At 38.5% G+C, this 21,363-nt stretch overlaps 3 protein-coding genes across 3 annotated transcripts; 2 read left to right on the plus strand and 1 right to left on the minus strand.

The window, feature by feature from the left end:
* Positions 1-320: 320 nt before the first annotated feature.
* Positions 321-2,192, minus strand: J4E84_007360 (uncharacterized protein; the record flags this gene model as incomplete). The annotated part of the gene is made up of 2 exons (XM_049389945.1): positions 321-604; positions 656-2,192. The coding sequence occupies 2 exons, from the start codon at positions 2,190-2,192 to the stop codon at positions 321-323; spliced, it is 1,821 nt and encodes a 606-aa protein (XP_049242245.1).
* A 571-nt stretch (positions 2,193-2,763) lies between these two features.
* Positions 2,764-3,799, plus strand: J4E84_007361 (uncharacterized protein; the record flags this gene model as incomplete). The annotated part of the gene is made up of 4 exons (XM_049389946.1): positions 2,764-2,901; positions 2,947-2,974; positions 3,031-3,452; positions 3,503-3,799. 4 exons carry the CDS (start codon positions 2,764-2,766, stop codon positions 3,797-3,799), a joined length of 885 nt encoding a protein of 294 aa, XP_049242246.1.
* A 975-nt stretch (positions 3,800-4,774) lies between these two features.
* Positions 4,775-9,575, plus strand: J4E84_007362 (uncharacterized protein; the record flags this gene model as incomplete). Its single annotated transcript, XM_049389947.1, has 5 exons — positions 4,775-5,214; positions 5,260-5,692; positions 5,739-7,776; positions 7,856-8,360; positions 8,411-9,575. The coding sequence occupies 5 exons, from the start codon at positions 4,775-4,777 to the stop codon at positions 9,573-9,575; spliced, it is 4,581 nt and encodes a 1,526-aa protein (XP_049242247.1).
* Between the last annotated feature and the right edge of the window lie 11,788 nt (positions 9,576-21,363).

Raw genomic sequence — 21,363 nt, forward strand, 5'->3', positions numbered from 1 at the left:
AACAACGAAAACCCAACGTCTTCATCCCAATCTACCGGCCGTCACAATTGTCTACTCAAATGCCCCCCTAACACAAATGAGAGAGATCGCAATCCTCAGAGTCTGATCCCCTGAAAGGTGGTGCCATGATCCACGCCGATGCGTGTGGATGGTCTTGATACCATTTCTCTACCTGTTCTGGATTCTTCCACTGATAGAACACTGGAGGAACCCGGACGGACGGAACTGATATTGTATAGGTTGGAGGAACCGGGGTGGACGCAGCTGTTAGTGTAATGTCAGTACTCTGGGAAGATCAACGCAGTTTCTCCGATGCTGTTTCAGTTCGTGCTCCCGGCTAGGATCAGAGCTTCTAACTCACGACCATCTGGCGCAAGTTTGAAGGGACCGACTGGGACCACTCCGTTGAAAGTGTTGTTGTGAGTACCGTTCTGGGTCCCGTCCTGGGTACCGTTCTGGGTACCGTTCTGAGTGCCGTGCTCAGTGCCGTTCGACTTCCCAGCTTCGAGCTTAGTCTCAGCGATCCAGGTTTCAACGTCGTTGAGAGCTTTGAGAGGGTCGCCGCGGCAGCCTTGGAGGTAGTTTTGCACTTGTGCTGGAGAAACTATGTTCCTATCAGTACGAAATTTGGATCTGAAATGCCATAACCACTTACATGTATTTGTGGGCATCTTCTCAGCGAACTCAGATGCCCACTCCTCGATCTGCGCCATGGTAAACTCAGCATCATGAGCGAGAGCTGATCGACCAATCAAGCGCTTGAAGATGCTCTTGCCCGCACTAGGGTCCATGTTGCCGAAGTAGACCTTCTTGTCGATGCGGCCGGGACGCGTTAGAGCCGCATCAAGCGTATCGGGAGCGTTGGAGGTCATGATCAAGAGTCTTCCTTCTTGAGAGGCGTTTCCGTCAATGGCGTTCAGCAGACCGCTCAGTGTGACTGTGTTCGATCTACGACCCAAACCTGGATAATCACGAGCCCGAAGTTTTGGTAGCGGACCGATGCCACCTGGAATGCCAGCGACGTCACCCAGGTTTTCATCCGCTTGCGCATGTGCTCCTGTTGGGGCAGCCGGCGGTGTTCGTTCGCGACCGATACCAGCAGAGTCGATGTCTTCCAAAACCACTACGCACTTGCGTGGAAGGCCTAGAAACAAGCGGTGAAGTGTTCCATCATTGATGCTACCGGTGGAAAGGTTGATGTGGTAGATGTCGCAGCCAAGATGGCCCGCCAATGCAGCGCTGAATGAGCTCTTGCCAGTACCCGGGGGGCCATGGAAGAGATATCCGCGCCGATATGGGATACCACAGTCGGCAAAGAATGACCGCGACTCCTCGCTGTAGTAGTATTCTGCGTCTCTGACGATATCAAATTTGGTAGTCTCATCCATGTCTATAGTGTCGAGCTTTCGAATGGCTTTGGAAACCGACTGCCAACCGTTACCGTATGGATCTGTACGATCTCCCGCGAAGTATACCGTTGTGGTACCTGTGAGGTTGTTGAGTCGGAACTCGCGACAGAGACTGGTGAATTGCTTAAGTGGTTTGAGGCTCCATCCGAGCGTCATGATAGTGAGGGAGTTTTGAAGCTGGCCACTATCGTCGAGCAGATTACCGGCCATACCACTGTTGGTCCGATAGCCAGCGCCACCTCGACGTGAGAATAGATACGGTCGAAATCCGACCCAAAATAGTCGTGTACCGATTGGCGGGAGACAAAGAACCTCATCGTCCGGTTTCTCGGATGCGAGTCGCGGGTTATGAGCCGCCATCATACGGCGATGAAACTCGTCATTGGGATCCTGTGTGCCCCCCGTGACCAGCATGGCACTCCTCGTGTGGCTGGTGAGTATCACCTCCGAGCCCATCCACGCCAGAACCTCTCTAGCGACAGGATCGGTCTCTGGAATGGTGACTTGAACAGTAAAGGCCCATGTAAAGAAATCTTTCAGATGCTTGTATGCAGGACGAACAGCTTGGTAGAGACCGATGAGTGCGAGGAGCTTTTCAAGGTCGCCGATGCCGCTTGGCCGGAGTCGATATAGTAGACGCTGGATAACCTCTAAGATGGGGAACTGACCTGTCGCAGAGCGTTTGAGGTGATGCGGGATGAGTCCGGGTGTGTCCAGGCGCTCGGGCCAGAGCTGGTCACTCATTCCAGGTGGAACCATGAGCTCGTATCGTGGGTCAGACATTGCGGCGGGCGGTTGAGGGCGATATTCCCATGTAAGGTTGCGTGGACGAGCTATGACCGCGGTTTCTATACGCGTGGAGATGTATTGAAAAGATGAAGGAAGTGATAATCTCCAAGTTTTGGAGATTGCCGTGTATGTGCTACGCGCCGTGGGTAGGCATTGTTAGACAACCGTGGGTGAGTTGAAATTATGATGGAGTGTCGAGAAAGAGTGAAAGCAATGTGATGATGCGCGGAAGAGGCACGTCGAATAAACAGTGGCGCGGTCATGGAAGCGACTGCCTGGACGTTGGAGGTCGAGGCTGAACGGGCTGAACGGCAAGTTTGCGCGAGACCGCATGAGGCGAGAGAGGCTGTGGCATGAGCGCGTTGGGACTAAGCCTAATCGGGCCAGGTGGGCTGTTTACAGCTGTACGTCATAGCTAATTATTCTAACAGAACTTCTAGGCTTTTTGCACGAACGTTTTACTCTCGTCTTTGAACTTTGCAATTACCAGGATCACTCAGGATATCTCCATTCGAAAAACGTTTCACATCCCAGTACCATCCAAAACAGACAGCTTCAATTCACCATGCCTCCCAAAGCAAACACTTCCGACCTTCATGTGGCGAAGCTCTTCTCAGTCAAGGACTATGTATGCGTAGTGACCGGAGGCGGCTCTGGCATCGGCCTCATGGCTGCCCAGGCCCTTGCTGCGAACGGCGCAAAAGTACGTTCCTCCTTCTCGCGAATGAACAATCCTAACATCAGATAGGTCTACATTACTGGTCGTCGACAAGAAGGTAAGCACGACTTCAACAACCTCGAATGAGAAAGGCAAATAGACTGACCTTGTCAGCCCTCGAGACCGCAGCGAAGTCACACAGCCCCGACCAAGGTGGTCAAATCATCCCTCTCTCACCATGTGACGTAACCAAGAAAGACGACTTGGAGCGCATGTACCAGGAGCTGGCGTCCAAGGAGAAGTATATCAACCTTCTCATTGCCGCAGCCGGCATCTCAGGCGAGAAGGGTATTCCCGATGCAGACAACGCGACCGACATGAAGAAGAAGCTCTTCGACAACGAGACATTCGAGGGCTGGGCCGAGACCTACAACACCGATGTCACTGCCGTCTACTTCACTACTGTCGTCCTTCTGCCGCTTCTCCAAGCTGGAACTGAGAGCCATGGCCACCTCTCTGCCTCTGTCATTGTCATCTCGTCCATGTCGGGAATCATGAAGGACGCACAAGGGCACTTCAGCTACAACGCTGCCAAGGTGAGATGATAGTATCGATATATGACGGATGTATACTGACTGTATGCCAGGGCGGCACCGTCCATCTGAGCAAACTCATGTCGGCCGAGTTCCAGCAGCTTCGCATCCGCGTAAATAGCATTGCCCCCGGCTACTTCCCGTCGGAGATGACAGCAAAGGAGAGCGACGAGAACCAGAAGAGCGACCTGCCGGATGAGAAGATCCAGGAGAAGGGCCACGTTCCACATGGACGTGCGGGAAGCGATGCGGAGATGGCACAGGCCGTCATCTTCCTCACCAAGAACTCCTACGTCAACGGCCAGATTCTGACAGTGGACGGCGGTGTGCTCAACGTTGTGAGCTCTTAAAGTTTGGTGGCGAAGATGCGAGGGAAATGATGAAGTAGTCTGATGAGAAATCATTCCAACTATTAGGCGTCTCAACTTGACTCGTGCATCGGCACTTCCTCTTTGGTCGGGTTTCCACAAGGCTGACCGAAGCCGTTTCCCCACATTCCCCGCGACAGCGATAAACCATGCTGATGATGTCTGATTGCGATAGTGAGCGATAGCGAGAGCTGATGTGACGCAAGCAACTGATGATGATGGGGCGCGTCGTGCGTGACGGAAATGTTATGTGTGGCTTATGCAAGGGGCTAGCGCACGTGGAGAGCATGTCTTTGATGACAATGTGTCTTTGTGACGAAATCTTGCTAAGAAGAACAAAAGGTACGGCGCGTCGCGTCGCATTGCTGGCACCTACATGCATACGTGCATACACAATTTTCGGAACCGGAGGCAGCCATGGGGTGCAGCGCGGTGAGTGGATGGTACGAGGCAGGGCGCATGAAGCGAGGATGCGAGGTTGCAACGGCGCGGCCGCTACTGCGCGCAGGTCGAGTAGCAACAAGACATTCACCGCAGCTCGAGTCGCCGCCGTCTAGCGACTCCCCGTCTGCCTCAATCTCCGCGGCAGCACTGGGCGACGAGTCTTTCCACAACGGCAGCCGCTGGCAGGCGAGAGCGACTCTGGGATTCGCTGGGCGTGCTAGAGCGTGTTTCGCGGCCAGGATCCCCGTGTGATAATTGCTTTGCGCTGGTAACGGGCCCCTCCAACGCATTGCCTGGGCCGCGCATGGGCAACAACAACAATTGCGACTTTGCCCGCGACGCTGCCGTCGGTCTGGATCCCCGGGTGCGTGTTGAGGGAGGATATGCACACCGCAGCCCGCCATTCACCGCCGCCGCCGCCCAACTCCGCCAACGCACCTCCGCGCCGCGACAGACGACGCCCCGACGATAGGACGGCATCGCAGCCGGCCCGGGCCTGAGGAAGACGTCAACATGGTCTCACACCCCGCCCGACCGGCGCACCAAGCCTCGAACTCGCGCTCGTCGCAGCCCTCCGCCTCGACCGCCAGCACGCCGGGCCACGCGAAGAAGTCGTCGTCGTCGTCCAACCACAATGGCCAGCCCCGCGAGCGCGACCAGCGGCCGAGCAGAGAGGGCACCGCGCAAAAGGCCGCCCAGGGCGTGGATGGCCTCAAGGACTTCCAGCTGGGCGACTGCCTGGGCAAAGGCGCATTCGGCAGCGTGTACCGCGCCCTCAACTGGGGCACCGGCGAGGCCGTCGCTATCAAGCAGGTCCGCCTCGAGAACCTGGGCACCGCCGACCTCAAGAACATGGAGATGGAGATTGACCTGCTCAAGAACCTGAACCACCCCAACATCGTCAAGTACAACGGCTTCGTGAGGAGCTCCGAGAGCCTGTACATTATTCTGGAGTGAGTGGCCCGAATGAACGTCCAGGGCGTAGCTAATCATCTCAGGTACTGCGAAAACGGATCGTTGCACAGCATCTGCAAGAACTTTGGAAAATTCCCCGAAAACCTCGTCGCGCTGTACATGTCGCAGGTCCTCCACGGCCTCCTCTACCTCCACGAACAGGGTGTCATACATCGGGATATCAAGGGCGCGAACATTCTGACGACCAAGGAGGGCCTCGTCAAGCTGGCAGACTTTGGCGTAGCCACCAAGCAGTCAGGTCTGGACCAGTCGAGTGTTGTCGGCACGCCGTACTGGATGGCTCCCGAGGTCATCGAACTGTCCGGCGCTACTACGTCGTCAGACATATGGAGTTTGGGATGCACAGTCATCGAGCTTATCGAAGGGAAGCCGCCCTACCACAAGCTGCAGCCCATGCAGGCCCTCTTCAGAATCGTCAACGATGAGCACCCGCCGATACCTGGAAGTGCCTCTCCGGTAAGTGCACCTGCGGTCCCTAGATGTCAGATGCTAACCCCTACAGCTGCTGCGTGAGTTCCTCATGGAGTGTTTCCAGAAGAATCCCACGCTCCGCATCTCCGCAAAACGCCTCCTCAAGCACCCATGGATTCTCAGCGCCAAGCGAACTGTCCCTGCAGTACCCACAAAACCTACCGAATATCAGGAAGCAGTCAAGTCCGTGCAGGAATGGAACGAGGCATTAAAGTCGCCCAGCTCCCTGCGCCGAAGCTCGCGTCTCGTGTCGGGCTTGCAGAAAGCCAGTCCTGCTGCTTCATCTCGCAAGAATCCGGCCAATGTTAATCTCAACATCCCGAAGCACAGACCCACCGCTGAGTCGTTCCGCTCCCCGGAGCTAGATCATGACGATAACTGGGATAATGACTTTGCCGAAAGCATATCGCCCCGCGCCCTGCAGATGCCACACTTGAAGCCACAGGACAACTTTGGCGGTCTCTTTTCGAGCGACAAGCTCAAGGCTTTTGCCAGTTTTGAGTCGGTTACAGAGATGGCAGAGTACGATGGCGAGGCTACGGTGAAGAGTCCGATGAACTTGGCGCAGTTCCAGAGCTTCCCGAAAGCGTCGGGTCATAGAGCGGTTGAGAGGTCGCGAGGCGCCAATGGTAGACCTAGGACGTCTGCGTCTTCATCGAACACGTCTTCGAGATCAAATTCGAACGCTTCCACATCAGAGTACGAGGATAGACATGAACCCCAGCCAAGAACGGCGTTCCTGCGAGGTACACCAAGGGCTGCACAGCCTCCCAAGCCAAAGACGACAGCGCCAGCGCGGCCAAGTCAGCTCTTTCGCGAGGACACTGTCGAGGATTACTCAGATCTCATGCCAGCTGATGAGGGTGCTTTTGAGCGTAAGCTGGCGTCCATGCAGTACGCGAATTCGCCAGCCGTGCCATCTAGAAAAGTAATCGTCACCAACTCCAGTCCACCATCTGATACTTTCTCCCCACGACTGTTCCATCCCAGCGACCTCAAAGCAGGACCCAAGTCAACGCGCGATCTCAAGTCTGGTGGCAATGTCCATCAGAGATCGACGAGCTCGACATCGACGCGGAAGCAGCTGCAACGGACACAGTCAGAGATTGAGATTCAGAAGTACGCCGAGGATGAAGGTGACGACTTTTCAGATGTCTTTGGTGATATCAAGAGTCAGCTTGCTAACCCCAGCCGAGCCGAGAGTGATAGCGGGAGTGAGCACAGCAGTCTTGCCATGATCACATCGAAGATGGCAAACTCCTTCATCATAGCTGACGAGGATGATCTTGATCCGTTCGCAAACCTGGACGAGGGTCTTGACAATATCAACTTGGAGAACAACGTCGCGCGAGATCGGGACGATCGGTTGACGAAGATGACGGAGAGTCTTGTGGGCTGTCTGAAGACAAGTCAACCCGACGACGAGCTGCTCGATATTGCAGATCAACTACTACAGGTGTTACATGAATCTCCGGATAAGCGATCAATCATACTACGAAGTCACGGCATGCTGCCGATATTGGAGATTCTCGGAACCAGGCCGCACAACGAGGTGGTCCTACCTCTTCTGAAGATTATCAACCTGATCATCTTGGAAGACTCTGAGTCACAAGAGAGCTTGTCGTTCTTGGGTGGCATCCCTACTATTTGTTACTTCGCCTCCAAGAAGTTCCCTAGCGATATCCGGAAGGAGGCAGCAGCTTTCGTACGGCAGATGTACCAGACAAGCACGCTGACGTTGCAGATGTTCATTGGCTGCGGTGGTATCAATGTGCTGGTTGAATTCTTGGAGGAGGACATTGATGCTGAGCGCGATCTGGTGCTCATTGGTGTCAATGGCGTCTTTGGCGTTTTCGAATTGCAAGGACCTACCCCGAAGAATGACTTTTGTCGTATCTTCTCGAGATCGAGCGTACTATACCCTCTCAGCTTGGTGCTGAACCGTATGGTCGAAGAGGACGGAGAGGTTGCACGCCTCATCGTCGGCAGGATTGTACAGATCTTCCTCATCTTCTCGCAAGCTGAGAGTCATGTCAAGGATCTTGTGGCGGATCGGATGATTCTGAAGCGTAAGTTGTTCTTCACATTGCACAGCCTATGCAGCTTGGTAGAGTCTTGTCAAGTTTGAACCAAGCTAACAACATACAGGTGTATTGAAAGATCTCCGCAAGATGGCACCACCGCACCAGATCACCATGCTCAAGTTCATCAAGAACCTCAGCTCGCTCTCGTCGACCCACGAAGCCCTACAAAACTCCAACGCGATCGACATCCTAATCGAATTACTGAAGTCGACCCGACAGAAAGACGCAATGAGCCGCAGTCAGCAGCGATCGGCCTCTGATCCAGCGCGACTACCTCCCTTCCACCGCGAGATCTCGAACCAGATCCTCAATACCATGTACAACTTGTGTCGGCACAACAAGAGCAGACAGGAGGAGGCTGCGTTGTCGGACATTATTCCTCTGCTGAAGGAAGTTGTGCGTGAAGGCGGCCCGCTCAAGGAGTTTGCGCTGCCGGTGCTGCTTGAGATGGTCAACTCGGGCAAGGTGGCCCGGAAGATGTTGTGGGATGCAAAGGGTCTGGCGTTCTACGTTTCGCTGTTGGGCGACCGCAATTGGGCGGTGACTGCCCTGGATGCCATTTTCGTATGGTATGTATTCGTTGAAATGATGGCCATGTATCTCATGCTAATTATTACAGGCTCCAGGAAGAAACCGCGCGCGTCGAGCAATACCTCCTCTCCTCGCAATCGAACTTTACCGTCGCCATCATCTCCGCATACACCTCCGCCGACCTCCCACACTCTACCTTTGAGAACATGCTCGAGCCACTGCAGAAGGTAGTTCGTTTGTCACCACCAATCGCTGCCTCACTCGCCGTACCCGAGATCTTCGGTCGCACAGAACAGAAGCTGGGACACAAGGATGCTGTGACGCGTCTCAATTTCCTCCGTATCCTGCGGACGATTTGCGACGCAAAGGACGAGGGCTGCTGGCTCATACGCGCATTCGGCTGTTACGAGCGCATCAGCTGGCTCATGGAACACGACTCCGCGGTTTTGGTACGCCAAATGGCCGAAGAGCTCGTCCGCGCCTGCGACGAAGTCGAACTCTCCGGCATCAGCAAAGGATCCAACGGCAAACGAAGCCTTAGTCGCGCCTCGAACGTAGGCATGAACCTGCGCCGCCCCGCCTCCTCAGCCGGCCGCCGCGACGGCTCAGGCTCCAGCACTGGTTCGACCCTCGTGAGCAGCGGCATGGGCCTTACACCACCTACCCCCAACTCCCTCAAATCCACCTTCATGCTCCCACCCATGTCCGGTACACCTACGGGCCACCGTGGCGATCACCGCATCACACGCTCCCAATCCTCAACCGCAATGTGGGATCTCGCCGAAGACCCCACCGCCGTCCTCCCGCCTTCTTCGTCTGGGAGGTCGAAACCACCCGCTCTCGCACGCAGTTCCACTTCCTTCGCCGCCCTCCAATCAAACACCAGTACACCAACCGGTCCACGCACTTCCTCTCGTCCTCCCTCCCGCGACGCAGCAACCAGTCTCGCACGTATAGAAGCGAATCACAACAACGCCAAGTCCTCGTCTCGCCTTCCTAAAGCGCGTCAAGGACGCATTAGCGAGGCGGTGAGTCGAAGACGACAGAGTGTTGTCGGAGGCGAGAACGAAACACCACCGAGTCATGCGTCTTCTCATGGACACAGCACTGGGTCTCCTGCTCCGTCGAGTAGCCAGCCGGTGCATTCGACGAGTAATGCGCCCCCGCTCCCGAGACTGCAGATTGTGAGGAGGAGGAGGGAGACTAGTGGCGGGGAGATGAGTACGGCGGCGAGGAAGGGGGTGCAGGATTAGAAATCTGAGGTGACGACGTCGCCTGAGAGGGAAGGTCCTGGGGAGAGGCGGGGTGGAGATGGATACTTGACGCAGGTCCGACGGAGGAGGGGGTGGACTGGTCTTTGACCTTCCTACCACACCAACGAGTGTGGGGTGTGTTTTCCTTTGTACATTTTCTTTTTGGATTGGATCCCGGATATACTTTTGCTCAGCGGTGGATACGAGAATGGCGTTACGGTCTCGCCTGGCTTTGGCTTCGGATACGGCTGGGAAGCATTGTTAGGTTTGTATTGCATAGCATCGGCGTTCTCTTTTGTTTGATAAGTTGATTACCCTTTTCTTGATGGGGGGAGAGAATAGATCGGAGAGAAGAGAGGGGGGTAGTGTGGAAGTGTGGATACTGATTACTGGTTGCATAGAATGAGATTGTTGAGAGATGATGATGGTGATATGTTTCTGCCGTGCTGTACTGTGATCGACGTTGAAGGTGGAACCTAATTCGATTCAAGAGAAGATCGAAGGAGGCGCCCGCCGTCTACTCGTTCAAGAAATAGAGTATCGCGGAATGTAGGAGTATTGAGTTGAGCAACATCAACAACCTCTTGTATTTTTACAAAGTCACAATGTAGTGTTGCCGCATCCTACTCAGTGTCGTGTATGAGTCCACGTGAACGCACGATCGTGCGACAAGTCATCCCCAAGGAGTCATATCGACGTATAAAACGCGGAGTATGCTACTGTTGCTCTATTGCCATCATTTTCCGCTCGCTGCTCCAAGGTTTCCGACGCCCTATTTCCTGTGATATACCTTTTTGTGAAAGATGAACGACGCACGTGATTCTTCAAACCGGGACACGAGCCACGTAGACGAAAGTGCCGACGATGTACTAGAGTTCTGCTATGGCTATACTAAAACTGCTATAGACGTTAAGGTAGTAGTAGCGCCTAGTTAAGAGGAACTCTAAAGAACAAATTAACACTTATTTAATAGTTTTAATTAACTAATAATACTATTACTAATATTTTTTTACTTATTTTTAGTATAATATATACTATTTACTTATTTTTATACTTATAATTTAAGTATACTAATATAGTACTTTAGCTATTTAAGCTTTATTTTTTTTTTTAAATAGCTTCTTTATAAAGTTTATATTTTTTTTATTTATAATTTTTTTTATACTTTATTTTTATTAAAACTTAGTAAAAGTATTAATTTAATACTTAATAACTTTTTTTTAATATACTCTTTTTATTATTACTTTAGTAAAAGTAGAGCTCTTAACTTAGACTCTCTAGTCTAAGTTAGAATAATCTACTTATGTACGCCTACTTAATATAGCTCTTAAGCCTACTAAGGCTATATAGCGCCTTAGGCGCCTACTACTTTAAGTAGCTACCTAGCTAGTACTTTTATAATATATCTATATCTATACGCTTACTTATATCTATATATCTATCTATATCTATACGCCTATCTATATTTATATATCTACCTATATACGCTACTTTATATACTATATAATACTTAATTACTCTATACTATATATATTATATTATATTACACGTATATACTAATATACTAAATATAGCTTTATATTTAGCTACTTTTATAGAAATACTATTACTAGTAATATTATAATACTATTACTCTTACTATTACGTATAATTACCTTACTACTTATTTATAAATACTTATACTAATATAATACTTAACTAATATATTATACGCGCTTTATAAATACTTATAAAATATATAAGTATAGCTCTAATTTATTTTATACTTTTATTACTACTACTTAATTCTTATAAACTTTTTCTATCTTCTTCTTATTCTTCTTAAACTTTTTATTTTTCTTATTCTCTTTAATTAGTACCTAGTCTCTTAGGTCTTCTAGCTTTTTAAGCTACTTATTAATAAATATATTAGCGCTTTTTATATATATACTATTAGCTATAAACTATCTTATATATATATACGTATATATATATATATACTTTATATACTAAGGTTTTTAATAAACTTACTAAATAACTTAATAACGTCTTTATTTAATATTTTATAAAACTATTTTTTATAGTTTATATCTACGTTCTTCTACCTTTTAATAGTCTTAGCGTTTAGATTTATAAGATCTACTACTTATATAGGCTAGTATCTCTTTATATATAATTAGTAACTATATATATACGCATACGCTTATAATACTTACTAGCCTTCTTAAGTAGTTTTATAGAAATCTTCTATATACTTTAGCTTACTTATATATTTCTTTCTTACTTTATTAGAATATATTTAATAATACTTTTCTTAGACTAAATAAAGTTTTTTTAAAGTACGCTTTTTACTACTACACTTTTATGACTATACTCTTAATTAGCTTTTTTCTCTTTAGCTCTTTAGCTACTATAGTTTAATATATAACTTAAATTAATCTAAATTTTTACTATATTCTAGCTACTTAACTTATACTTACTATACCTACACTTTCTATTCTATTTAAAGCTACTATAATTACGCTTACTATCTCTTCTTAGTAAAAGTAAAAAACTTATAAAAAAATATACTAGCTAGTATTATATAGGTATTAGAGAGTATAAAGATATATTACTATAAGAATATAAAGTAATTAGTATAGATAAGAAAGTATATAGATATTAGTTTAGTAGAAAAGAGTTCTATTATAAAGAGATTCTATTATCTAAAGTATTATATAAAAGTCTAATACTAAAAAGTATAAGTAAAAGGTAAGATAGTAGATAATAAAATAATCTTAAAAAGCTTTTATTAAAAAACGTTCTCTCTCTAAATAATTCTTAAGTTATTAAAGATCTAATTTATATAAGAATACTTTATATACTAGTATAAACTTTCTCTTTCTAGTAGTATAGTTCTATTATACTATCTAGAACGTATTACTTACTTATAGTATAAAGAAAAAATAAAAGAAAAATATAAAAAAGAAAGTATAAAGTAAAATAAATAATTAAGTAAAGATATTAGTAATACACTACTATAGTGTAGTTAGCAGCTAGATTTTAAGTAAAATAAAAAGCTTATCTAAAATCTAAGTACTAGCAACGTTACTAGTATATCTAGTTTACTTTATATTTTATCTACTATAATATAGCTTAGATAGGCTAGTAGTAAAAGCTAATAGAGCTAGTATTAGTATCTTAAACTAAGAAGAAAGTAGTAGAACTAGTAGTAGTAATATTATTAGAAAGTGTAAGAAGCTAGAGAGTAATAATAAAGTAGATACTAAACTACTAGCGTAAGCCTAAGAAGTCTTAAATAGAGAGAAAGAAGTAGATATAGTATTAAGGTTAGTAGCGTTATAAAAGTAGTAATAAATATCTAGTTCTATATTAATCTTATTAATAAGATATTTAGTAGTATTTTCTATACTATAATTATAATTCTAAATATACTACTATCTCTTATAAGAAGAAGGTATACTTTTATTAGTAAAAAAGAAAACGTCTAAATATTTACTATTAGCGCTTTTAGCAAAGGTAGCCTTTTTAAGCTTTTTAACTACTAGCTATAGTATTTTAATTTTTCTAATAATATACTTACGCTCTTTCTAGATATACTCTAGAATACTATTTTTATTCTTACTAAGAAGTTTATAGATCTTCTTATATATAAGAGAGTTATTCTAGAAGACTTACGTAAGAATAGCCTTTTAGATCTAGAAGAAGAAGTTAATATATATATCTACTAGAAATACCTACTTAATACTACTATACTTATTATAATATCTAGATAGTGTTATAGAAGGTACTATAAAATTATAATAAGCCTTTAAAATCTTATTATATATTTCTATAGCTAGAATCTTTATAATACTTTAGCGTACTATAATATACTATAGAAGAATTATTTAATAAATTTTAGTTACTAGTTTTATAGAGCTATAGAGCGTTATAGAGTAAGTAATATAAACGTCTTCTTCTTTATAAATAGACTTCTTCTACTTTACGCCTAGCGCTATTACTTATACTTTTTATATTTAATTAATATTATTATACTATTCTTTAATAAGGCTAGTAGAATTCTTCTTAGTAGTCTTACGCTATTATAAGTATAGCTCTATATATTAATAAAAGCTTTCTAAGACCTCTATATAGTTCTAAGAGTTCTTATTATTAATTAAGACTAATTCTTAGATTATATCTATATCTTAATTTTAAGCGTAAGTAAATAATAGATTAAGATTAATATAGTAGAAGAACGTCTTATTACCTAGTATAGTATACTTAGCGTAGTAAGAGTAGAAAACTATAGTATATTCTTTATAAAGTACTAAGTAGAGTATTTAGTAATAAAGATTAGTATAAATAGCTTATTAAATAAGAGAATAGTATATAATATAAAGCTAGCTAAGATTCTTATTACTATTAATATATTAGAGGTAGTAATAGTATATTTTAAAGAATTCTTTAATAATCTTCTTAAGTTTCTTATTATTAAAGAATAGCTACTTAAAGTTCTTTATAGTAATATTACTCTTTTACTTAAAGTCTTCTACTAGCTTACTCTAACCTATCTTTTTACTAATCTTCTTTTAGAAAGAAATTAGATATAGATTATAGACTATCTAAGAATAAAAGTAATAGCTAAAAAGATTAAAGTCTTATTTACTAAGCTTATGCTACTTAATAAAAAGAATAGATATAATTAGATAGGTTTAGAGTTTATACTACTTATCTTAGAAAAGATATAGAAGAAGAAGAATATTATTTATAGCTTTTATATTTATAGCTTACTTAAAGAAACTTATATAGATAGCTATTACTTATATATAAGTCTAATAGATATAAGTACTATTAATTAATAAGCTATTAGAGTAGTAACTAATATAGACTTCTTAATACTATACTTAGATAACTTTAATATATTTATAGTTATTAAGTTTAGTGTACTTAGAGTAGCTATTAAGAATTAGTTAAAGAAAATTAGAAGTTCTATCTAGACATTTATAGTTCTTAGCTATAGTTAAAGCCTTAAGCTTATTAGAATTTTAGTCTTTATCTTCTAAATTATCTTTATTAAGCGTAGTGTCTATCTTCTTAGATAAAGATTAGTAAGCTAGAGTAGATTTTAGAGCGCTAGCGCTAAGTAGTAGTAGTAGTAGTAGAAGACTAGTTTATGTACTATAAAGCTTTAATTTCTATAACTTAGCTACTACTACTCTCTTCTTAACTATCTTAAGACTAGTCTAGCGCTTTTAGTATACTTACTTTTCTAAGTTTATAGAAGAAGTAACTAATCTAGCTCTATCTAGTTATCTTACTCTAATCTTCTTTAGCTTTACTTTAATATAATTACTACTTTTATTAATTACTCTTAACTTATATAAAGATAATCTAAGTTCTATTATAATAGAGATAGCTAATTAATAAGTAAAGTAAAGCTTTATCTAGTATCTAGCTATAGTATTAGTAATTATTATATTATTGCTACTATAAAGAGTATACGTAATCTAGTAGTTCTTATTAGAATACCTATTAGCTATATATAGAAAGATATATTACTAAAACTTATATTAACTATTATAAGTACTATCTTTCTTATACTTATAAGTAAAAGAAACTATAATATTTCTAGTAGTAAAGCTAAGTATACTTAGTGTTATACTATACTTCTTATAGTTTTTTTTTAATACTTTAATAGAATACTTTAAAAGAGATAGTATCTTAAAAAGTAGATTCTTCTTAGTAAACTAAATAGTTACCTTAATAGAATCTCTTAAGATAGCCTAGTCTTATATAATAATATTAGTCTTAGTACTTTTATATAGAGTATAAATATAAATAGCTACTACTTAGACTAAGAAAAGAGCTGCGTTACTAATATCTAGATACCTAAGGTAGAACTATATATTAGATATAGTCTAGTAGTTATATAGAACTTTACTTAAAAAGTAAAAGACGTAGCTTATAAGACTAGGCTCTAATATATTAACGCCTTTAGTAGTAGTAGTTAGCTTTATAATATACTTATTCTTAGTATTCTTAGCTTAGCTTAAGACTTAATACTAGCTATTAAATACTTTAATACTACTATACTTATCTATAAGCTCTAGTAGCGTCTTAACTATATTAGATACTTTAAAAATAAAGTTAGTAATCTAGTTAAATAGAAAGGTTACGTTAGTTATAAATATATTAAGAATAATCTTCTATTACTTAGAAGACTACTATTTAAGACTAGTAATAAACTTTATTACCTTACTATTAATATTTAGATTCTAGAGATTCTAGTTCTAAACTAAGATAAGAACTTAGTTCTTAGCTTTAGTATATAGAGCCTAAATAATTATAAGAGTATTTTTCTTTAGGCATAAACTAGATAGAGTAGTAGAGAAAGAGCTAGCGTTACTTTTAGAGGCTTAACTATAGATACTTAGAGTAGTAAAATTCTTAGTTAGACTAGGTATATAGAGCTTAAAAAGTAAATCTTTCTAAAAAGAAGTTTTTTATAAAGAAGAGCCTTAGCTATAAGAGAAAGTTAACTTTCTAGTATCTATAGCTTTACTTTTACTTTTATTTTTATTACTAGCTATCTTCTACTAAGCCTCTAGTAGCGTAAGTGTTTTTCTTTAGTAATCTAAGACTAGCTCTTATAAAGAAACTCTTACTAGACTAGCTTAGAGTATAGAACTAATAGTACTAAGCTTATATATATATATATATATAGTTATACTTATATACTTATTTATAGAATTAGTTATAGATATAGTAGACTAAGCGCGCACTCTTATATATAGAGTTAATAGTAACTAAAAGTTATAGAGAAGGTTTAGGTAGCCTATAGACTTATTATACTTCTTTACACTAGATATAGTAGTTATAGTTATAGCTATAGTTATAGTTACTAAAATAGAAAATAAGAAAGGTTAAGTTAATAAAGAGAGAAAGAAGATATAGCCTACTTCTAAGAGGCAACTATAGTATATAGAGGTAGAGAGAAAAGATTAAGAAGATTAGAGAAGAAAGAAAAAAGTAATAGCTAAGAAGAGATATATATATATATATAATTAAGAAACCTCTATCTATTATAGTATTATAATATTATAATATTAATAGATAAAGTTAGAAGGTAAAATTATAGTAAAGGTAAAGTAATTAATTACGTAATTAGCTATTATACTTAGTAGTATTCTTGCGCGTATAGTAGTATTAGTAAATAGATAGTGTTATATTATTATAGTAGTAATAACTAGATTTTAGATAAAATTCTAATCTACCTAAAATCTATATATTAGAACTATTATAGTCTATAATTCTTAGAATTATAGCTAAAGAACTATAATAGCTATATAAATATAGTTTAAAGAAAGTTTAAAGCTAGATAAGATAGTTAAAAAGATAATACTTATTATAATTAGTACTAGTATTTCTAATATTAAAGTTATAAGAGAGAGCTATAATACTTATAGCTTTTTCTTTTATTACTTCTAAGAGTGTGTAGAGGTAATAGAGAATTAGCTACTAAAGATAAAGTAGTTATAGTTATTATAGTAGTTTCTAAGTAGTTACTTATAGAGTTATAGCTAGTTATTACGTATAGAATTATAGCTACTATATTCTTTAGGCGTTCTAAGTATATTAAGATAGTAGTAGAATAGATATGTTCTTATCTACCTAGTAGTAGTTACTTTCTAGAGACCTAACTATAAGTAGGCTAATACTACTAGAAATTACTATTCTAAGCTCTAATTTAAGTAGCTTAAGAAGCTTAAAATAGTAAATTAACTAAGTCTAGGTAGTTATTACTAAGTAGAGGCAACACCTTAGTAGTTATATAACTCTATAGTCTAGTAGACTAGTAGTAGAGAATCTAATATAAGATAGAATATAGTAAGGTAGTAAGAATAGTAGTAGCTATCTTTTCTACTTTATCTTAAAGTTTATAGTACTTATACTCTACTAAGAGTATCTAAATATATACTATCTAGCGCTTATAAGAAAAGGTATTACTATATATAGTAAACTCTTTATTTATATTATCTAGTATTAATATTATAGTAAAGAAGTTAGAGGTAGTAGAGAGTACTTAGAGTAGCGTTTACCTTAGGCTTTAGTAGTAGCTTTTAGCTAAATACTACTATAAGCACTACGCTATCTTTATTACTACTTATCTTATAGTCTATAATACATTTGTCTAGTATAGTTTAAGACTATAAAGAAGTTAGATACTTCTTTTACTAGTAGTAGTAAGAGTTAATAAAAGCTAGAAAGAGAGTATAATAAGTAGAAACTTATTATTACTATTAAGGTATAAGTGTAGTAGAAAAGAAGCTAAAATAAATTAAAGTTAAAAGTAAGAAGAGCTCTATTTTTCTAGTTTTAGTAAAACTTATAGAATACTTCTTTATAAGACTAATATAGTCTATATATATTTATAATATTAAGATTCTTTATAGTCTAGTTAATATAATAGAAGAGAAAGAAATAAAAAGAGACTAAAGAAGTATACTTTAAATACTTAGTAATAGTAGACTATATATTATTAAAGAAGCTTTTAGATAAGAGAGCCTATAGTAGACTCTCTTTTTTCTTTCTTAAGTAAAAGCTATTCTATAGTCTAGACTCTTTCTCTATCTAACGCTAATAATATATTAGAATTAGAGAAAGAAATAAAGTTTAGTCTAAATACTCTCTATTCTTCTTCTATAAGGCGCTTAGTAATAACTATACTTAGCTAACTAATAAGCTTTAGAAAAATACTAGGCTAGCTAATAAGTCTTAGAGCGTTACTTACCTTCTCTTTCTTAAGTTATAGTTAGAAAGAAGTATTTTAGCTATCTTTCTTATTATTATTAATAAAGCTAGCTAGCACGTTAGTAGAAATGTTAGTATTCTTTTAGTTATCTAGGTTATAGAGCTTTATCTAGCCTTAATATTACTTAGTAATATCTTTTAGTATTTATTAGTAAAAGAGCTTTAGCCTCTTGCTTAGAATAGTGTATAGAAGTAGCATTTTATTAAAATTCTTAATCTAGTAAGTACTTTACTCTAGCTATAGGCGTTAAATGTAATATAAACTTATCTATCTAGCGTTAAGCTTCTTATCTTTAGATATATTAATCTTCTATATAGAGTTCTATAAAAGAACTAGATTACTAAGTTAAAGCTTCTTGTAGCGTATCTCTTTAGTATTATTCTAATAATTCTTTTTATCTTAATATAGTTAATTAGTATAGGTAATAGTATTCTTAGTAAATTAGTTCTAGAAGTCTAATTATATTGCGTATATTACTAGAAGTTATATATAATTCTTTACTTCTTAGAATAGAAGAGTCTACTATATTAGAAGCTCTAATTCTAATAGAAGAACTAGGTTTTATCTAGTAATTAACTAGTATAGTAAATAGCCTATCTAAAACTAAGTAGAAATATAGTTAGTAAGAAGAATAGTAGATAAGTTATTTACTTATAGGCCTAATAGCTTAGTAAGAGTATTAATAATAGACTTATATCTACTCTTAATCTTACTTATAGCCTATAGGTTATATAAGAATAATTAGATACGTTTAATCTTATAGTTAGCTATAAGATACTTTACTACCTTAGTAAAGTTTAGTCTACTATTAACTAAGATCTTATATATTATACTCTATTAATAGATAATATTCTTATAAATAAACTTAGTAATAGTGCTAGACTTATTATTAGAAAGCGCTCTAGCCTCTAGCTATCTACTTAAGTATTCTCTAGTAATAACAAGATACTTCTTACCTTAGTAGTAAGGTATATAAACTATATTAATTATAACTAATTTCTAGATTATAAAGCTATACGTATTAGTTAATATATTAACTCTTCTCTTTAAGAAGTAAAGCTAGTATTTAGAATAACGCTAAATTCTTCTTTAAACGTCTTTATATATATTAGGCTACTAGTAATATTAGAAGAGTATAGAGTATATAGTATTAGTTCTATAATAGCTAATAGTCTTATATATTAACTATATAGTTTATAAGTAGATATTAGCGTTATTAATAATATAGTATATAGTAATATTTCTTAAAGTCTTATAAAAGAGTGCGTAATTACGTATAAAGAAGTTTAGAGCTCTCTTTTTCTATATATAAAGCTCTTTTAGCGTTATACTTTTAGAAATCTTAAAGTTAATAAGAAACTAAGTAATCTATTTAGATTATTTAGTATACTTATACTTAAGTACCTAGAGTACTCTAATAGGTAATAGCTTTTCTTCTATACTTCTAATTATGTAGTTAATAAACTTCTTAAGATTATTTTTAGATTCTTCTAGTAAAATCTAATTATCTAGTTTAGAGTAGCAAGAGAGAGTGTCTATAATAATATTCTTCTTTCTAGGTATATAGATAATGTTAAAGTTCTAAAGAAGAATAGTAGAGATTTACTAATTTATAACTAATTCTAGGTTATTAGTAGAAGAGTAATTAAGCTAAGTAATAAGTATTACTATATTAGTTTTAATAGTAAAGTATATACTATATAGATATATATAAAACTTCTTTAAAGTCTATAGCACTACTTTATATTCTAACTTAGTAGAATACTAAAGATATTCTCTTACTAACTAGAGTGTACTTTTAAATTAAATAGAATAGCGTTTACTATTAGCTTATAGCTATTTAAGATAGGCTTCTTCTCTATTCTAACTAGCGTTAGTTATAAGAAAGACTTTATACTTTAAAGTATTAAAGTAGTTAAAGCTTACTAGCGCTAGTACTAAGTATATAGTATACTTAAGTATATATATTACTTAATTCTAATCTAAACTCTACTTATACTTTATATCTCTATAAAGAAGATAGAAGAGAGGCTTAGTAATAGTAGTAAACTCTTTTACCTAGATATAGTAGTAGATATATAGCCTAAGAAATAAGCAAATATTATATATATTATAGTAAGATAGCTAGTCTAAAAGCTTCTAAACCTTCTTACTATTAGAATAGCGTTTTTTAGAGCTAATCTTATAGCTAATAACTTTTAGGTATTTTATAAAAAAGTAGTATTTCTTATCTAAAACTATTTTTTCTACGCGCTTAATATCTATAAGAACGTAGTTAAGTTAGAGAATATATTTATAGATATAGCAATAAATACTAGATATAGCTATCTTACTACTATAGTCTATCTTAGAACCTTTATAAGTAATATTATTAATAAACACTATAGTGTTTAGCTAATAGTTCTTAAGAATCTTTATTATAACTTACTAGAATACTATAACTAAGTTAGTTACTTCTATAACTATAGTATATAAATAAAGAAGACTAACTAGTATCTAAAAGGCTATTATGTCTCTACTTATAGTGTAAAGAGTAATCTAATTATAACTAGAATAGAGATCTATAAGAAAGTTAATAAGATATCTAGTAAAGTGTTTAGAGAACTTATTTACTATTAGTAGTAAGTTTATATTACGTATACTAATAGTATTAATCTTTTATATATTAGAGATCTATTAAGCTCCTCTATTCTTTTTAGAAACTAAGTGCTATAAGTTATAATACTAACTATTACAGCGTTTCTAAGTACCTCTATTAAGGTAAGTATTAGCTATATTAACTATAATCTACTTAAGCTTCTTAGAGATAGTAAAGCCTTATACTTACTAAGCTTTATATTTAACTATATAGATCTTATATAGTAGGTATATATTAGAGTATATTTTACTAGATTTAGTAAATTTTTATAATAAAGCTACTTCTTTATTATAAAGTATCTAGATAAAGAGATTTCTCTCTTTTTATGTAACTTATAATCTAATATAAAAATTAGCTAGTCTCTTAGATATAAG

This window comes from Alternaria hordeiaustralica (genome assembly GCF_023758085.1).
Source record: "Alternaria hordeiaustralica strain BMP 2776 chromosome Unknown scaffold_16, whole genome shotgun sequence".
In the NCBI taxonomy this organism is placed as follows: domain Eukaryota; kingdom Fungi; phylum Ascomycota; class Dothideomycetes; order Pleosporales; family Pleosporaceae; genus Alternaria; species Alternaria hordeiaustralica.